Below are 18,915 nucleotides of genomic sequence, written 5' to 3'. Positions count from 1 at the left end.
CCTCTAAATCCAACAATTACGCTGTCAGCAATGGACTGGACTCGGGAGAAACATAATATCCTTAATTTCTCGTCTGTTCAGGGTCGATTTCATCACTGTAGCGCGCTCGTTGCCATGCCAGCAACCGACCGTGTCATGCCAAGGCACAGAAAAGGTGCCTCCCATCATCGAGTTTGTACACACACAGTTGCGCGCTTGGGATATCCGAGCAGCACGCGGTCTTTATTTTTAATTGTCGGTATATTTTCCCCGAGATCGAGACAATCCTCCCTCGTCAGCCCGCTTCAAAGCGCTGGGGAGCTGCTGGCCACCCTCGCTGGCCGCCGCGCTGGGGAGCCGCTGGCCGCTGCGCTGGGGAGCCGCTGGCCGCCCTCGCTGGCCGCTGAGCTGGGGAGTCGCTGGCCGCCCTCGCTGGCCGCTGAGTTGGGGAGCCGCTGGCCGCTGCGCCGCTGCGCATCGCCGAGACTGGTGCGGCAGCACATGGCACAACACTCGGCCGTAAACGGACGACCTGCCACCGGCCCGACGGACGCCGGCACGGCATCCCCCCCCCCCGGGCTGGCCTCGCCCTCCGCTGCCGCCAACCGGCCCAACCGCAACCATGCCGTTGGCAAGATGGAGCGAGTTGGTTTATATCGGGTCAGTTCAACTCGCCCCCGGCTCCCATGCTCCAGCCTCTCGTCTGCCGCGGCTTTGCGCGCTGCAACGGGTACGTGTACTGATTGCTGGGTGTGCGGCGGCCGCCGCCGCAGGTGCTCACCTGCTTGATCTGGCCCATGGTGTAGAAGCCGTAGCCCCTGCGCTTGCTGCGGTAGTGCAGCACCATGCCCGTGGCCGTCTCGCTCTCGCAGAAGAAGGACGGCGGCCGCATGCGCGGGTAAGAGAACTTGAGGTACTCGTGCAGGTTGTCCAGGCCTGCCGTGACATGGGGACCGTCACCTGGCGCTGCCTTCGTGGGATACCATAGGCTTTAGACATTCACCATCCAGTCACCTCGGTGGCAATTTCGGCCTATCAGGCTGATATGCTGCGGCCCTAGCAGAGCTTTTCCACACGAGTGCTGTATAAATCCAACATTTAGGCAAGCGAGCTCTTCGTTTCGTAGTGCCGAAGGGTGGCGGCGACATCCACTGTGTGTGAACCCCCAACACGCGCGACACGCTTTGCTAGTAGATGGCTGTCAATGTCAGTACACACTTTCGTCGGACACAGAATAAGCACAGATGCAGACTACACACTTCTGAATCATTCAGTGATGCGGCGTTGTCGCTCGTCGTCCTCAAACGCAATTTTAAGAAAGCGTCTGAGAGCTCGGGCTACAGATTCAGATTCAGATGTGTGGTCATCAAGACGCGTAGCTATGGTAGCTTTTCACCTGACATGCCAATGGCAATAGAAAGCTGAGGACGAATGCCTGGGTCCCACTCTAACGCAGCACAAAGCGCGCACGACATGCGCACACTGTGTCTTTCAGCTGTGTCTGAACAGGATCGTGCGTTTTAAATTTCCCTTGACTGATGGCACATGCCGATCAATGTTGGAACGGTTCAGCAAAGCTCAGCAAAACTTCGGTACACAGTCGGCGCCTGTCTGTTCCAGCTGGGTCTCGAGGCTATGTTATGTGAACTGTGTTTTGGGTGCTGTTGGATGCAATTTGGGTGCTGTCACTTTGCAGCTCACGAACGACTGGCCAGCTACCACATCTAATATTTCTGCTTATCCGGCTGCAATGTAACGTCAGACCCTCTTGTGAAAACCCAGGCCAACTCAACAGGATTCTGGAGAACTCGCGCTAACGATGTCAACACCGCCCACTCGCGGTTTGGTGAAGGTCTCCACGCAGTTGCATAAGCTCGTGGCAGCTGTTGCCGGACCGGCGTCACCGTTACCTCAGCGGGAGTGAGGACGGGTGGTGAGGATTGCTATGGAGGGGAACGTAGCGGCCGGCCGGCGGCGGCGCCCTGGAAGCGGGGGCGGACTGGGTCAAGGCAGTCACGGGGCCATGCTAGTGGTGTATAGTCGCCAGCGGACAAGTGTGGGGATGGTCTCTGAAGGACGGAATCGACGCCTGTCAGAGGCCGTTTGTCGCACTTGCGGCCACTCGTGGCAGCCAGGAGCAAAAGACGTTAGGTGGAATCGAAAGGGTTTGATTTTACGACAGCAGTGAGCGTCAGGCCCCACATTTCCAGGGATCTGTGCGGGGCAGTGTTTCACTCACCATTGAGAAAATCCCGCACGTGTCGCCCCAGGACGGAGAGCACTCGGTCGTATCCGTACTGGCCGACGAAGTTCACGAAGAAGACGCCCATGTTTTCGAAGAATTCCTGCTCTGTGACCTTCAGGACCTGCGCCAAGAATGACGTGTTCTTCAGGTGTGACTGAGTTTGGAGACACGGGTTCCGTGGCAGGAGCTGACCTGGCATTACGCTTATCTTTTATAAACAATAGTTTGTGTTGAAGACAAAATGGGAAAAAAATAAGCAAAAAGAGCTTTGTTAGATTCTTAAAAAAGCATTCCTAACGATCTCTCTGGGAATTTTATCTCGTATTGTAGCTCCTTTTTAAAGGTCTGGATCGTACAACAAACAAACTGCTGTGTTCATGAAGTAGAAAATTCTGGCATGTTTTCCCCTTTGATGTTAGTCAACAAGATTGCGCGTTCCAATTCTCCTTTGAACAGTGGTACATGCGGATTAATGTTGGTACGGCGCAGCATAGTGACCGCTTTGATACACGGTCTAACATCTAGCAGTCTTGCCTAGGGAACGAATCTTCTAGCAAGGAGCTATTTTTTACACATGTGGCTCTGCAAACTGTGCGCTTTAACGTGGTTTGATGGGAGACAGGGACGCGTAGCTACTGTGGTCCCATTTATGCCAGCTGTTACAACGTAAATCAAAGTTGAAAAACCTGGGTGAAATATTTCTTCAAGAAATATTGCGCATCTTTTTTTGTATATTAAACATCGCATATGGAACCATATTCTGATGCGCATTTAATGAAAAACTAGTTAGCATACTATTAGCATAGCCTAGCGCAATCTCGTTTGCCGCACTTGCAGGCTGCAGTTTCGTGATTGATTTCGTACATTACTAAACATTTACTATGTTCGGTAAAATAATGTTATTAGCACAACAATGAGGACGGAATGACCTTAGATTTTATGTACGCGTAGCATCGATCGAACGGCCGCAGTATCTAATCCAACCCAATCGAATCCAATAGTCACGACATCCTATTGAAGGAAATGACCGCTGCTGACACGTAGCCATATATCCGCCCTGTCATCTCTTGTAGGCCAGGTCCTGCATCCCCGCACGCTGGCCAGACCGGAAATTGACTGAAGCCATCTACAGCGGCGCCAATGGCTTCCAGTCCAGAACAACGGATGGGTGTCTCACATGTCGCTGGGCTGCCATATGGCTCGTCCGCAAGGCAGCGGAGAATTCTGTGCGGGATGCTCGTGGTGTTCGAACCTAAATCTAAGAAAATTTCGGCATGATTCAGGCGCTGTTGTCACGGCTTTAACACATAATGTTCGCGCCATTATAACGCTTGTTTGGTTTCGTGCAGCAGGAGGCAGCTATATCGATAAGCTCGAGAGGTCTCACTATAAAAAGACGCACAAATTCCTGAGGGCAGTGGCCGGATCCAGGCATATTAGTAAGAGTTAGTTAACTTCCTAACATCAAATACGGGCGTAAATACGGCTCTTTCAAGTGATTCGGCGCGCACTGATCTGCAACATTTACCTGTACTCACTGATCCGTGGCATTCAGCTGCACTAACTGTAAGCCACAGCTTACACACGTCTTTTACGAAGTTTTTACCAATGTTCATCATGGCTGACTTATATACTACCCATCAACTGGACATCGATATCACATCTTGTGAAATTTCGGGTGTCCTCCAGCCATCCTCGCTGGTTGCAGTGTGCGATTCGTAAAATCCCTAGCGAGTGAGGTGTTCACGACGCTCCTATTGCCTATACCTAGTATTCATTGCGGTTGCGTGCCACGCTATGCAGCCACCTCGCGGGACATTTTATGTAAACGTACATAGTTATGGCACATGGGATAGGCAAGATGCGTCCAATGCAGCCGTATCATTTCCAGCATAGCCCACTTGGCCTTTCCTTCCTCTCACTATGCCAAGCAAATATGAACGAAGATCATTAGCTATGGACATCTACTTGAATGAATCATCTCCACGCGAGTAAGGTTCGTCCAACCCAGCCACCACATTCGCCTCATCACACGGTTCCCGGGGCTGGGAATCAGTCGCACTGTCCGCAGCTTTCAGTATTCAGTGGCGAGCCGGCCGAAGAGGATCCGCAGCCGCCGCTGCGCTTTCGAGCCGCCCCGTCAGCGCCGGCCGTCCGCGGTGGCGGCGGGTGCGAGATTGCACCAGCGTGCGGCCCGCGCCGCCAGCGGTGTGGCCGGTGTCACTGGACAGGGTGGCTGGTGTCACTGGACATTGGTGGTCAGTGTCATTCGTTAGAGGTGGCCCGTGTCATCAGGCAGGAGTGGCCAGTGTCACTGGATGGAGGTGACGCAATGTCCCTGCACGCATGTATCCGGCATGATTAGGCGAAGGTGGCCGGTGCCGGTGGGCGATCATTCGTGGGACAGCTACGGCTCTTTTCAAAACAAATCCCAAAACTGCATTTCACAAGTGACTCTGCATCCGGCCACGCCTATTTCTCCTTGACCTTAGATAACCCCAGTCCAGCCTTTGCCTTGGGGACCGCGACGCCGATGTGACACGTTGGGCTTGCCAAAGTCGTCTCGGGGCTGCGCGGGAAGGGTCGACATGGCGCAAGGCGATCAAGTCGTAGAGTTCTTATGTGCCACGCCAAAAACAGCGCCCCAAAGACCTAGAGAAGACATCAATTTACCTGTAATACAAAATTAATCATTTTACGTGATACCTTCTTACAAATGAAATCGATATATCCTTTAAATAATTGTATTATCTATAAAATTATTCATGCCATGTTATAACAGTTTCGCCCATATTTGTGGTATGTTTAAATCTACCACCTTCGCATGCTGAGAACTGACCATGCCTCTTCGACGACACAGTTAGAATGGATTGGACGCGCCCGCCATTTCGCCGTTGTCAGCGGTAAAACCCTTACCTTAAATAACATTTCCGAGCGCGTGCCAAGCGGTGTTCCTCGAGGCGCCCACGCACTGCTGGGTGAGACGCTTCATCTCAAGTACACCAGCATCGTGCCAAGGTTTCCCTCGATCACAATCCACCTTTTGACGCAGCGCATTTGCAAGGCGAAAAGAGCGAGAGACGAGGCTGAAGGAGTCGCGCAATCACCGCCGATCTTTCACGCATAGGCAATTGTCATTCAATACTGTGTCGTGCACACGCGCGCAGCAAATGCCTGGCCAGAGAGAGCTTGTGTCCCGACAGGTACAAAACAAGTGTCATACGGACTTGCATTCACCGCGCCCTCAAGCAGTGTTCACCATGGCTCTTTGTGCAGGAGCACAAAGGAACGTAGGCGGGTCAAACAAATCCCAGCCGACAACGATCACGACGTGCGAACTGCGTAGGATCAGATCAGCTGGATTGTGTGACAGTACCTAAATCCGAAACCAAAAACAGAACACCAGAACACGAACCGCCTGTTCTTTAAAAAGACGTGATGTACCCTGGTTACAAAGCTGACGAAAAACTCTGCACGACATTGTCCATCACAATTGTCAAACGAAGGATACTAATGGCAGCATCAAACTAGTACGACTGCATCCTCGCTGATCGCAGAAAATAATTCTTCACATGACTCGGCTCCACTCAAAGAAATCAATGTCATATGCAACTATAAATGCAACATAGGAGACTCCGTCCTCCTACATAATAGTGTATGTATTGACCACACTATAGCGACACTCTCCAGACGTCTGGCTATGCACCCGCAAAACGGCGGCCATGCACACACTTTGAGACCCAACATAAAACACACCTGACACGCAAAATACTCAACACACCACAAGTCATCAAGTCGCAAGTCATCTCACGCTTTACATGGAGATGGAGACTCATCGCTCTAGAAATACACACATTTGCGGATGGCATCCTCTCATTAACAAATAAATGTGTGTGGAACCCCTCATCTGTATGGAGGGTCACCATTAGGGCGGAGGGCGCAGGATCAGTGAGTGTTTTGCGTATCACGGGTGAACGTTGTTATCTGTCAGTGAGGAGTCTTTGTGGTATGTAAATGCCCAGCTCTGTATTGTGATGTATATTGAGTATGTTTGCACCACACCGGTATTACAAAAACGGATGTATTTAGGCACAAGATCCAATATGCGCAAGCACGAGAAGACTTGGATGTTACAAATATGCGATTATATCGGCTTTGTCTAAAATCGACACTTTAGAAAATGTCGAATGAAGGATGAAACGTTGAAAAATATAACTAATACCAGACCATGCAATATGTCAGTAAATATCTTCTTTATATCATCAGCTTTGGTGCCAATATAAATGAACATCGGGAACGAGCAAGGAATGCCATCAGATGTCTGGAGAAAATATCCAAGAAGATCATCAATGATGAGTCCGCTGTGATTTTGTAACAAGACATCTTTAAATGATAATTTGCCTTCTAAGTTTATATTATACATCTATGTTTACATACTTATGTATATATATATATATATATATATATATATATATACATATCTGTATATATGTATATACATATATATGCATGTACATATGCATATATATATATATACATATATTGGAATATGTAGGCAGCAAATTGTCTTCTATGCAAGTACTGTTGAAGACTTTGTCGTAGGTACATTTTATAAGTTTTTTCAGTCCTTGCTTCAGTTTTCTAATTATGTCTCTCTGCTCACCACTGAGACTAAAAGTAGCTCGACGGTGTTTTACATCTATTGATTGTACTGACGTTAAGGAATGACATATTCCATTTTTAAAGTTGCACACAGCCTTCAAGTGACGAATATGTGATAACATATTACAGTTGGATATAACAATTAGGTTTTATCAAGTTCAGTTAAATTGTCAAATTGTATAGAGTCTAAATGAGCTGGCTTACATGTTTTAAGAGCATATTAATTCAAGTGGCAAACATGTGCTGAGTAGTAAGATATGCCATCTACGGAAAGCATCGATCGTCCCTTAATGAGGTGAAGGATGACTGAGGGATTTGTGTGCTTGTTCAGTTCCGGTCACGATGTTTTGATTGTGACAGCCTCCAGAACATCAAGCTTCCTCTTGTTTGATGATAATATTATGGTGGTGATGTTTTTGTGATGAGGTTGTCTCGAATGATGCCCAGGCCGTGTTCTTTTCGTGTTGGTGTTTCGGCCGCTTTTTGTCAACGCATACATGTGCCATGAGGAAAACAGTCCTTGAAAATGTATCTTTTCGTCCCGCACTTAATGTGTGATATGTCGATGACATTTTCATAGGCGTCAGTGACAAAAGCCAACTGACTGAATTTAAAAAAAAACAGAATGGAGTAAGCTTCAGCTCTCCAATTCACCTACGAACTTAGCGTCAATAACCACACTCCATTTTGAAACATAGACGTCATCGCTGACCAAGAGCGATTCGTGACGACAGTGCACAAAAAGCCAACAGATGCTGGACGACGCCTCAGTGCAAAAAACGAATGCCCAGACCGGTAAAATAGCAGTGTAGTGCGTTCCCGAAGAGCCGCTAAACCCTGCTTTGATTGGACTCCAATACACAGTGAACTGCAGCGCATCAGGCAAGTCCTAGTAAATAATGGCCACTCAAACAGTGCCATCGACCATGAGTTCAGCAGCTTTATGTCACGTTATCAGACAAAAGCTGCCGTCATCAAACATAAACCAAATCCATAACAACGTAAATTGTTCAGTGCATTCGCGAGGAACATTATTCACATAGATGAGATGAGACAGTAGCAATAGCGTGATTTCTCGGAGAAAACCAGGAGAATGGAGAAACAGATTGCTTGATGGCTCGGCAATATGCATGCATGCAACATACGTGCAACGACATGCATGCAACATACATACAACAAAAACCAAAGCCAATCAAGCTGTTTTATCAGAATCAAATGTCTCAAATTAATCAGAGAACCGAGCATATCGTCCAGAAAAATTATATCTGAAAGTGCCAAGCCAATCAACCAGGATGAGAAGATAACACTCGCCACCTACTACAAAACAGAAAGGTCACCCAGCTTATCATAAAAAAATAACATCACAGCCAGCTCTGACACCTTGAAACGAACCAACGCCGTTTACCAATTTCGTTGTGACATGAGAGATTTCAGGCTCCTAAAGCAATCAAACTACGTTGGCGTCACTATCGCCACACTTCCAAGGCGGTGCACTTGACTGACGGTACTCCAAAAGAGCACGCGCGAAAAGCACACGGCCGGGATATCGACCGAGACGACCTCACCAGAAACACCATCGTCATAACATTATCATCAAACGGGAGGAAGCTTGATGTTCTCGAGGTCGTCACGATCAAGGCGTCGTCACCGGAACTGAGCAAGCAAACAAATCCCTCGGCCACCCTTCCCCTCATTTAGGGACGATTGATACCATCCGTAGATGGTATGTCTTACTATTCAGCACGAGTTTTGCCACTTCAGTTATTATGCTCCTAAAAAAGGTAAACCACCTAATTTAGACTCCATACAATTTGGCGATTAAACTGAACTTGATGAAACCTGATGTTGTACCCAACTGTAATATGTCATCATATATTCGTCACTTGTATGTTGTGTGTGTAACTTTGAAGGTGCAATTTGTCATTCCGAAAAGCTAGTACAATCAATAGATGTCAAAGATCGGCGAGCAACAAACTTACAAAATGGACCTACGCCAAGGCCTTCAGCATCACCCGCGTATATATATATATATATATATATATATATATATATATATATATATATATGTGTGTGTGTGTGTGTGTGTGTGTGTGTGTGTGTGTGTGTGTGTGTGTGTGTGCATGTATCTCTTCTTGATATTGTAGCGTTGGTTTGTTATCTACCGTTGAGCTAATATTGGCACCTGGCTTTACATCTCTCTAGTGGGTAACTCATGTGACGCACTCGACCGGCGCTCTTGCTCATCCTTTCCGATGCACAAATAAATAAGATAAAGCTGAATCAAAAAGCTTACTAAAGGTAAATGCCTGTCAAAAACGGACGAGTCCAGCGGACCGCTTGTCTGCACGTGCACGTCACCGTACGACGATGGGTGACGAGATGTGGCTGCAGCTGGGAAAGTCTGTATAAACGCGGGAACTATAGTGCAAGGGGATGGGACTGTGGGTCTCAAGCTCCTCCTCTAACATTTGGAATAATTCGCTACTAATGTATATAATAATTCGCTACTTATGGGAAGGGGGGGGGGGAGATGCATAGAAAGAAGGGACTCAAAGCTCTTCTAGACCCTCCCCCTCTCCGCTTCGAATCCCAGACAATTCCTGGCTGTTTGCCTGTTTTGCACTTGTCACACTATAACACCACCTGCGCGCCTAAGCAAAGCCAGTGGGCTAAAAACACGCTTTGTATGACGAAGTGCGCTATCTCTCGGGTACATGCGCAATGGTTTGCAAATACCATTACTCGGTGGGCCGTCATTCAATTTGGGTAAGACGCAGCGCGACATGATGCAGACAGACGGAACGACGAAGGAAACGAAATGTTGGTTAATCGTTTTGCGCCGATCAATTGAACTTTTTTGTCCAGAAAAGCTTAACTCTCACGTCGCCCTGGGTCAAAGTTTTCAGGCACAATTCGCCGTGAACCTTCTGACCTGCGAAGCATGGCAGATGGTCTCGGCAGCTCGATCGGTGACTCGCCGGACCTGCATCGAAAGGTCGTGCGTTCGAAGCTGGGGTGTTTTAGAATGGTTGTACCAGTTCCCCATGAAATATGCTGGAATTTTTGCTAAAAGCTATCACACGCTGCCAGTGTGATGCAGTGTACAATTCCTTGAGGCTATTTTCAAATATTAGAAGCATGACATCCACTCAAATTTCAAATATATTCACCATTGTAGGACCTGCGCCACGCTACGCTCATTTGCCGGCGCCGTCGCTTAGTATAAATTAAAAATTTACTCAACGTTACACTTGTATCGTATTGGTCACACCTATGCTTCTCACCAGTACCTTTTAAGTGGAGAAGAGCGTTCGTTCCGAGCACGCCACGGGGAGCCTATGGCAATGATCCATATGCTGGTCGTTTACACCAAGGCTACAGCATAGAACGTCTGCGCGTTATCTGTCCGGCTATTGCTCCCGTGTCGTTCGCTGAGGCTCCCATAATATGTTTAACGTGTTTTTTTTCTCACAGCCATTAGTTTGGAAGCCCTTTACTAGTCTGTTGGCCAGCGAGGGCACTCCGCTGTCGTTCCATGATTTTTGATGCTATTTAATTTGCACTACGTAAAGTCGCATCATTAAAACACTAGTCATTTGCCCCGAGTAACCAAACAGTTGTGGCGCCCTCGACCAAATCAACAACTTATCTAGTGTATAGGATTCATATCATAGTTTTATAATGCAATTTATGTACTGGACTACCGTCGGCTTCACCGTGGCTAGGTACATGACGTTGCATTCCTTGCAGCCAATGCGTGGATCTCTGGTCTGGCGCGCGCGACTCCTCACTGCGGGTACCACCTGATGTCTTAGTGACACACTCTGCGACCTTTCCGCGCTGAGACAGCCCGACTGGGGCGCTATTCGTTTAGCTGGTGCCATGAGGCTTGGCTGATTGGCGAGGGTTCGCTGAGCGAGCCCTGAACGTTGGCACACGCTCTGAGTGCCCCAACCAACCTCGCACGCCATTCTGCGTCGCGGTATTTGCATGTGATGGAGACGATAGAGCATGTTGGTATTCGTCTCCGTGTGGCCCAGCGCCGCCGGTTTCTGACATATTGCCGAGCAATAACCAGCTGCTGCTCTACCGCACACGCCGCTACGGATGTTGATGCGATGCCAACTGCACGCGACACATCTGGCGCATGTTTTTGTCCCTTTACACGGTAGGGCGCTGCGTCGCGACACCTGTGCTGCACAGACGTGAGTGTCCACAGCTCTGTCGTCTGCAGGCGACCTGGTTTGCGGCGGTGCTTTCAAGACCCCATCAGTGCGGCTGACAGCACGCTGCGCATGCTGACCACTATCAAATGGCTTGCCAAAGTTGCGTTTTTGCGTTGGCTGCCGCATAAAAAGACAGCTTGGAAATGGGAATGTCAACGACACTCAGTTCCAAGAAAAGACGCTGGTCAGAAGTCCACCCTGGTGACCATCCTACGCATGTCATTGAGTGCCGGTACAGATGGCAATTCCCCTGGCCTGCGGGGCACGAGGATGGGATGTGAGTCCTCCCAACTGGTCGGATGCGACGTTACGTCTGTGGCGTGACACGCAAACACTTCAGAAGCCTTAGTGCCCTGATAACTTCTGGGTAATGGTTGAGCCCCTTGTGAAGGCCGCCGCTTCATGCAGCGCACGTGTGTGCCACCTATGCTACACTTAAACGTCAAGCACTACCGTCCCTTTCTGTTATTCAGAAGGAGCCACATGTGGACCACCACGATCACTACATGTGGACCACTACGACTACTATACGTGGACCACCACGAGCAAACTATAGCCGATGGCGTGGATCCGTATGCGCTAGTGCCGATGGCGTAGATCCGTATGCACCAGTGCCGATGGTGTGGATCCGCATGCGCCAGTGCCGGCGGATGTTTATGATCTTGATCGAGACGCAGCTGATGGTGAGGGATCCTCATCGGATTGACGTTAAAGACACCTGAGACAGCTGATGGGAGTGAATATACTCGGGATACATCCGACAGCGCTGAGTGGATCTCCGAAGCTAGGCACCCGATCGCCGTTTGGTCCCCGCGAGAGAGAAAAGTGATGACGTCCGATTCCTGCGCTCGAAACGCAGCCGTTTTTAGTGCATCCAACGGTTGATGTGCAGCTGATAGCAGCGGACACCCGTAAGCGCGCAGCCAACGTGAGTTGAATCCCCACCACTGATTTGATTCGATCCCCATAGCAGACGACGGCGTGTGATGCCCATTGGCGGACGACTGAGCTGGATCTCCCCCTCGGGCGGGTTACGGCCGGTGGTGGGCCCTCGCCGTGAATGCGCGACCACCTGATGGCAAAAAATGACCGTGCTCGCGACGCAGCCGACAGAAATCGATCTCCGAGAGCAGAGCGCAGCCAACGTTGGTGTGTGCCCGTGAGCGGGGTGCAGCCGATGGTCCACATCAGCAGGACGCAAACCACGGTAGTGGATCTCAGCGAGCCACAGAGCCTCGCACTATCCTGGCGGCAGTCGTGGGGGTCATGGGGCGCGAGACGGCGCGGCAGTCCACAGTGACTGGACACGACCGGGAAATATATGGGCAATTAACGTCGCGGCCACGTTCGGCTTCGCCTTGATGAATGACAAGCTGATTAATCTAAACTGGCGGCAAAGGCCTACCGACCTGGCTGGGAGTGCTTGGTGACGTCGCATTGTCGTATGTCATCAGACGTGTCGCATTGTGTGCCAGAGGTCAAAAAAGCTTACGCCTGTCTCCCCCAAAATGCAATTGATCTGACCTGTCTTCTTCACATTCGCTTTGATTCGCCGTTTTTCATAACGCGAATTGATTGTGGGTTATTAAACAACCCAATGACTTTAAATAAAGAATGTTTTTCATAGTGTTTTACAAATTTTAAACGCTGTCATGAACTCCTCTACGACCTTCAGTGAACTGAATATATGTAATAGAACGCCTGGGTCAGTGCGTACAGTGAGCTCAGAGTACGCTGCCGTCCACCAGTATGCCGGTATTGCTGGCACATCTCGAAGTATGATCCTCTGCATTCCTGGGTGGTTCCGCACTGCCTAGGTATGTTCACCTGCCAGTCTGACCGATTAAATTGTTGTTCATGGTATGAGTGGTGTGACACCATATGTATGCCTCCACTGACAGCGTCTCTCATTCGGCTAACATCACCTATCCTGGATGTGTCCACGTTTCAAAGATGGGGTCGGGCAAACGTGGATTGGAGTGGTCGATCTGGGGACAACCTGCGGGTGATGGTCAGATCTGGGGATAACATGATTTGAAAGTGGCATTGTAACCGGGACACGGGCCCAGATGATTGGCAAGCGTATCCCAAACAGCCAAACCAGATTTTGACGGCGACGACAGCGGCCAGTATTCTGGAAACATTTGTAAACGGAATTGTTTCTAAAAGTGATTATCGATACCGCTGCAATCCTGTCCGTTTGACTCTAGATCGAGATTCGCGTGTTTCGCGTGGCACGTTGTAACTGTCGATTTCTGCGAGACGAAATTAAGAGTGGATCCAAAGGGAAAGGGGCAACTGGGTCATGCTTACCCAAGATGGTCAGTCTTGCTAGAAATGATATCCCTAGAGTCTAGGTTTTGAATGAATCAGAGTAGATTTTACCATTTTACCAAGTGGAGTTCGTTTTGGAACACCTATATGAAAGGAAGCGAAATCCGTTGCGTTCCCAAAAATTAGAACGGCATTTAACCTTTTCCTCACCAGCTGGCGTTGGTTCTCTAAGACGGCGTTTCGCATTTGCTCTCGGGTGGAATACCGCAGCCTTTACATCTACGATAATGTGGTCGCTAACACTGCTTAACCCAGGGATGTAGTTTCCTATTGAGTTGGGAAAAGCGCTGCAGCCCCCAACTTTGAGAAGAAAGCACGGACGTACGCACATGGTAGCCCCCGAGCGCACGTGCCCCTTCTTACCAAATTTGGGGTTTGGTTTTGACAAAAATGGGCTTATGGCATGCATTGATATGCACGTGACTAGATGCTGATAGTTACAGACTCCAGGGAAGCACGAAACCTGGGCCTTTTCTGAACTTGTGACTCGCAACCATTACATCCATGTCAAACCAATTCGGTGCCGTGTAATCGCAATGAACAGCGTAATTCGCTTACTTAGGGCCCTCCAATAGTCGTCATGAAAACGATCCGACCTCTCCACCAGGCAGCTGGGTAATGTCCTTAACAATGCAATGACAGTGACCTATGCCTACATCGCCTGGAGTCCGTGGCAATCCAGGTGTCGCCGAGAAGGATGCAGGTCACTGAGGATGCAAAACACAAATGTTCAAAGGCAATGCCATGTCATTTTTAGAAGTTGTCTTAACGGCTTAAGCGAGTCACCAACCTAAATGTCACCGACAGGTGCGATACCCAGCTACAGGTGACAGGTAAGTGTGTGCAGGTGACGGGTAAGTAAAGGTGACAGGCAAGTGTCACCTGTAGCTGGTGACACATGAGTATGACCAGCTACCTCGGGGGAGACCGCTGAAGAAGACATGCCTCTCAACTTTTCCAAAATGGCCCTTGCCCCTTCAATTTTCCCCGTTGAACTCACGTTTTTCAGGTTTTTATATTCATAATGCCATTTTCAGGTCAAGTTACCCCAAAATTTATGGGCGCTGCATGACCTACAGCAGTCGATGCGCCCTAAAACCCCAAATCATCATCATCATCGTACCCGAAAATTTGATCCCATTCGCAGGTTGTTTAGAGTTTGACCCATCTGCTTCAGGTTTGCCCAACCCCATCTCCGGAGCATGGTCAAATCCAGGATAGGTGATGTTAGCATAAAGAAATAAGTTTCAATGGAGGCACACGTGTGACTTCACACCACACAAGGTCATCAGAAACAATCCGTTCGGTCAGACTATCAGGTGAACATAACCAGGCGGTCCAAAATCACCCAGGAATGCAGAGGATCATACTTCGAGATGTGCCAGCAATACCGGCATGTTGGCGGACAGCAGCGTACTCTGAGCTCACTATACCAACAGACCCAGACGTTCTATCACACATATTCAGTTCATGGAGGCTCGTAAGGGAATACACAACAGCGTCAAAATCCATAGAACTTTCAAAATATTTCCTATTTGACATTTTGACTTTTAGGAGCCATAACTCAGTAACCGTTTGATATGTCGACTTTGTACGCACGCTCGCAGTATGTGTTTGCATATTTAGTTTGCATACATATATATATATATATATATATATATATATATATATATATATATATATTACCTGGAAGTGATCAGTCAAACTCATGTCTCACCTAAACATATCAATAACTTTTTTATGGACATATTTAGGGTTCCAGAATTCCGAAAGCAGTCTCCGAGGCTGGACACCACCGATATCCTTTGATTGCGCTCTTCGACAACCATGATCGCGCTCGCGGGTCTTCTAGATATCGCGCTCACTATCTCGAAACACGAGTAAAAGCAACAATGGCTGCGGTAACTGCCAACAAGCTGGCAGCATCTCTGAAAATGCCTCGGTGGGGTATTTACCCAGACAAACTGCTTTTTTCCATCGTTCAAACATTCGGTTTGACCAGTTGAAATGCGCGATTGGCTTTGCTTAATGCCTAATGACGCACTTCGAGGCACACCGCGCCGCTCTGGCAAGAACGAATGCATATACAGAGATGATAATGGCGTCATTGGTGTTGAAATAGCCATTACTGAAAGATGCCGTTTGCTGTCGCTAGGAAAGATTTTTAAAGTTAACTGATTGAATAAAATTACTAACTTTACTGCTCATTTAAACAAGGCTGATGGATCACCTCAAGTCGACAGTTACATGACGTCATAAAACGTTCATTTATATGTATGTATGTACTGCTTTATTCTCACTGTCATCAGAACAGCATGTCGGTGCCGCGTAAAACAGATCACATCACCAAAAACTTGCGTGAGTTCACTTATAACGAACAGCCCCTTATCTATCTCGGAGGTAACGGTTTCCAAAATTATACTCGGCAGCCAGTAGCGCAAAAAAAAATCCAAGCCTTTCTACAATCTTTGCAATCAGGCAGTTTTCAGCACGAATGAATGGTGTCGCCGGGGCCAGGGGTCCATCGCCTGCTGGAGACGGCTGTACGTGTGAACCGGAGCGGCGGCGGACGCCTGGCCCATCTCAGCCTGCAGGCCGGACGCGTGGGCGGTGTGCCGTGGGTTCTCTGGCGGCGATGACTGTCGCCTTTTAGGAGAGGCGCTCAGGTTTAATAGTTCTGCTTTTGCACCAATCCACCCATCCCATTCTGTGCTGATTCATGCACATAATCGAAAAAACAGCAAACATGTGGTAAGTTTTCGTCTGCAGTGAGCCATCAGTTTTTTACGCTCAGAAGGCAGCGCAGTGAGTACGAAGAGCTTATGGAAAACTGAACTGAAATGGTCCTCGAAAAAAATTGGAAGACGGTGGAGAGTGCTCATGAAGCATCCATAAACCGTCTCCCACACAGCAGTGCCAAGTAAGGTCTAGGCCACAAAAAATATTTCCTCTTTCAGTGGTGTAATGCTCATGACTGACATTCAGTTGCGCAGCCAGAGCCTTGGCAGGGGGGGGGGGGGACTGCGCCGTCTAAGGGCATCTCGATTTTATAAGGCCTTCCCCCCAAAAAATCACTAGATTTAGCTCACTGGATTTCAAGGATGCGACTTTTTCGTGTCATTTCTATTTTCATTTTCTTTAACTGGAAGAGAAGCCAGAAGAGTCTCCGGAAAATGCAATTCTGCTTTTATTTTGAAGACATTGTTATGGAGGGAGCGGGCGTTAAATGATTGCGTGAAATAAACCACCAGTGCAATTCATTTTGCAATGGTAGAGTGGATTTTTTTCTAAATCGGTAGCACTTATGCCTTTGTCAGATTTTTTTGGATTTTACAGGTATACTGAGGACCACGTGAACGTTGACTGTAGATCGGAATGCGGCCTACATTCACGTGGCCAGCCCGTGCTCGCCGGAGAATGTTCAGCCTTAGGCCAGAATTTATATGCATAAAAGTCATGCCACATAGCATTGAACATGCGCGCTCTGAGTCTAAGAAACAATCATCCGACGTCCGATGTTGCTGTTTCCGAATGTCCCACGTCTGACACTAGGCGTTGGGCGGTGGGCGGACGAAAATGATGACGCATCTGAAAGAATCGCCTTTGAACCATTTGGGGCAACAATTGGTACGCTTAAAAGGCAATCCTGGCGTATTTGTCATCTGTGCAATGTCTAGATTGATGAAGGAAACGGATCAACATCTACAGCACCGTAAACTGGTGCCAGAATCTGGCATAGATACTGAAATAATGAGGGAAGATCCTCTATCCTCTATTTTTCGTGTTGCTGTAGCTGTTAATCTGTTCAGAGGCAGTCATAAATTATGCAGATGTGAAATACGCCCTAGTCTAACCTTCCAACGGTACGAATCGATTCTGAGAGACTTCCGGGAACATTATTTCACGACGGTCGTTCCGCGCGCCAGGCGCCCGCCGGGTAGTGGCGTGTGGTGGTCCGGGCAATGCAACTCTGGCCGTAACTGTTTTTGCTCCTAAGATTCCTAGTGCGCGTGCTCAGCGCTGCTTACGCCGTTTGAGTCACAAGTCAATTCGGCAACAGGGCGTTCATGGGCGGGCCCCTTCTTCATTTTTGACTTAATTTCGATCCACTCTGTTATAGACTAATGACACCACTTAACTTTTTCCGGAAAAGGGTCCCCATGGGTAGAACACTGGGAGCACTTTATCATTCCTGGCCAAGGGATGAACGGCCAGTCTGTCCAAGCGTGGAGTGCCCACTGGCTGCCATTCTGGCGGCACGGCGGCATCATACGTTGGTCCCCTCCTTGACGCGGAAGGCCCTCTGTCCAGGGCAGTTGGCCCTAGATCAGTATACGGGGCCCTCATTGACGCGACAAGATTCATTATCTCCGCAGGTGGTCCAATAATTGACACAGAGACTTCAGTTCGGCTGAACGGGCCATTAGCTGAGATGGGATGGAGGCCCCCTCTTCCCTGCTGGAGGCCATGACTGACGAAGGGTCCTTCCATTATCCCATTGGGGACCTAGTTTCCTCGACGTCGTACGGACCAAGGCCAAGCCGACGCTACTCAGGCACGTGACCTTTCCCGCGAGGTCATCATTACCATGACTCGAAGAAAACAAGATGCTGGCTGGTACCCAAACATTCCGTTATTGCCAATCAAGAATAATAAGTGACATTTGCACCAGACGTTTGTTATATTTGGGCCATATTGCTTGCCGCCAGTGGGGTTTATGTTTCCCAAGATTGATGTTCGTGTTTGTTATTTCCCCAGGCTAAGTTTGGCATTGTGCCAAACGAAACGAACGACTTCCGCTGTTTGGTGACATTTGGACAGTTTGAGTAATTCAGTCACGAGAACAATGAGGGCTTATTTCATTTCACGCGGCTTATTTCTGCAGCTGTTTATTTTTGTGGCTGTTTACCCAACCAGCCACAAATGTGTGTTTTGCCAGGTTTGCCAGGTTTGCCAGGTAGCTTTGCAAAAACGTGTTGAACACATGTTGTACATTATGCATGCCACAGAACGTAAATGGGCTCATCATGAATACTTTGAAAAGATTATTAACAAAAACGCCTTGCTTAAAGCGCGTATATGAATGAAGCAAAAATGATAGGGGATTCCTGGTCCAAGATGTGGTGTCTTCTCAGCCCCTACGGACTAACTTTTCATCGCTACATGATAGATCTATTGACACAGTCTGCTTGATTACGTGTCAAAACCTACTGAACGCTTCAAACTGTTTTCCGGAACATCGAGTCGGCTAAATTTTCCGAGTATGGATCCGACACCCCAACGTTGCCGGTGAGGATGGTGACGACAGGCGCTGACGTGCGCTCATCACTTACTCAAAATGCAACCTACACTTACAGGAATTTGTACTCGGATCGAAGACTTAGACACCTAATGGTTAAAGTTCTGCTGCCAGCGTAGGGAAACATCTCACAGCATCCGTCCGTGACATTGTGTAAACTCTGCCGGCGT

The 18,915-nt window shown here is 48.5% G+C and overlaps 1 protein-coding gene across 1 annotated transcript in view; it reads right to left on the bottom strand.

Moving 5' to 3' along the window:
* The window catches only part of LOC119092467 (soluble guanylate cyclase 88E), a 61,090-nt gene that overhangs the window by 41,557 nt on the left and 618 nt on the right, over positions 1–18,915 (bottom strand). The window contains exons 2-3 of the mRNA XM_037215430.1: positions 2,219–2,345; positions 761–915 (exon numbers count right to left, since the gene is read on the bottom strand). Coding sequence (XP_037071325.1) covers positions 761–915; positions 2,219–2,345 — 282 coding nt within the window. The remainder of the gene's footprint in view (positions 1–760; positions 916–2,218; positions 2,346–18,915) is intronic.

Source organism: Pollicipes pollicipes, unplaced genomic scaffold, assembly GCF_011947565.3.
Source record: "Pollicipes pollicipes isolate AB1234 unplaced genomic scaffold, Ppol_2.1 Scaffold_3447;HRSCAF=4054_pilon_pilon_pilon, whole genome shotgun sequence".
Lineage (NCBI taxonomy): Eukaryota > Metazoa > Arthropoda > Thecostraca > Pollicipedomorpha > Pollicipedidae > Pollicipes > Pollicipes pollicipes.
This window is presented reverse-complemented; position numbering and strand designations above follow the sequence as displayed.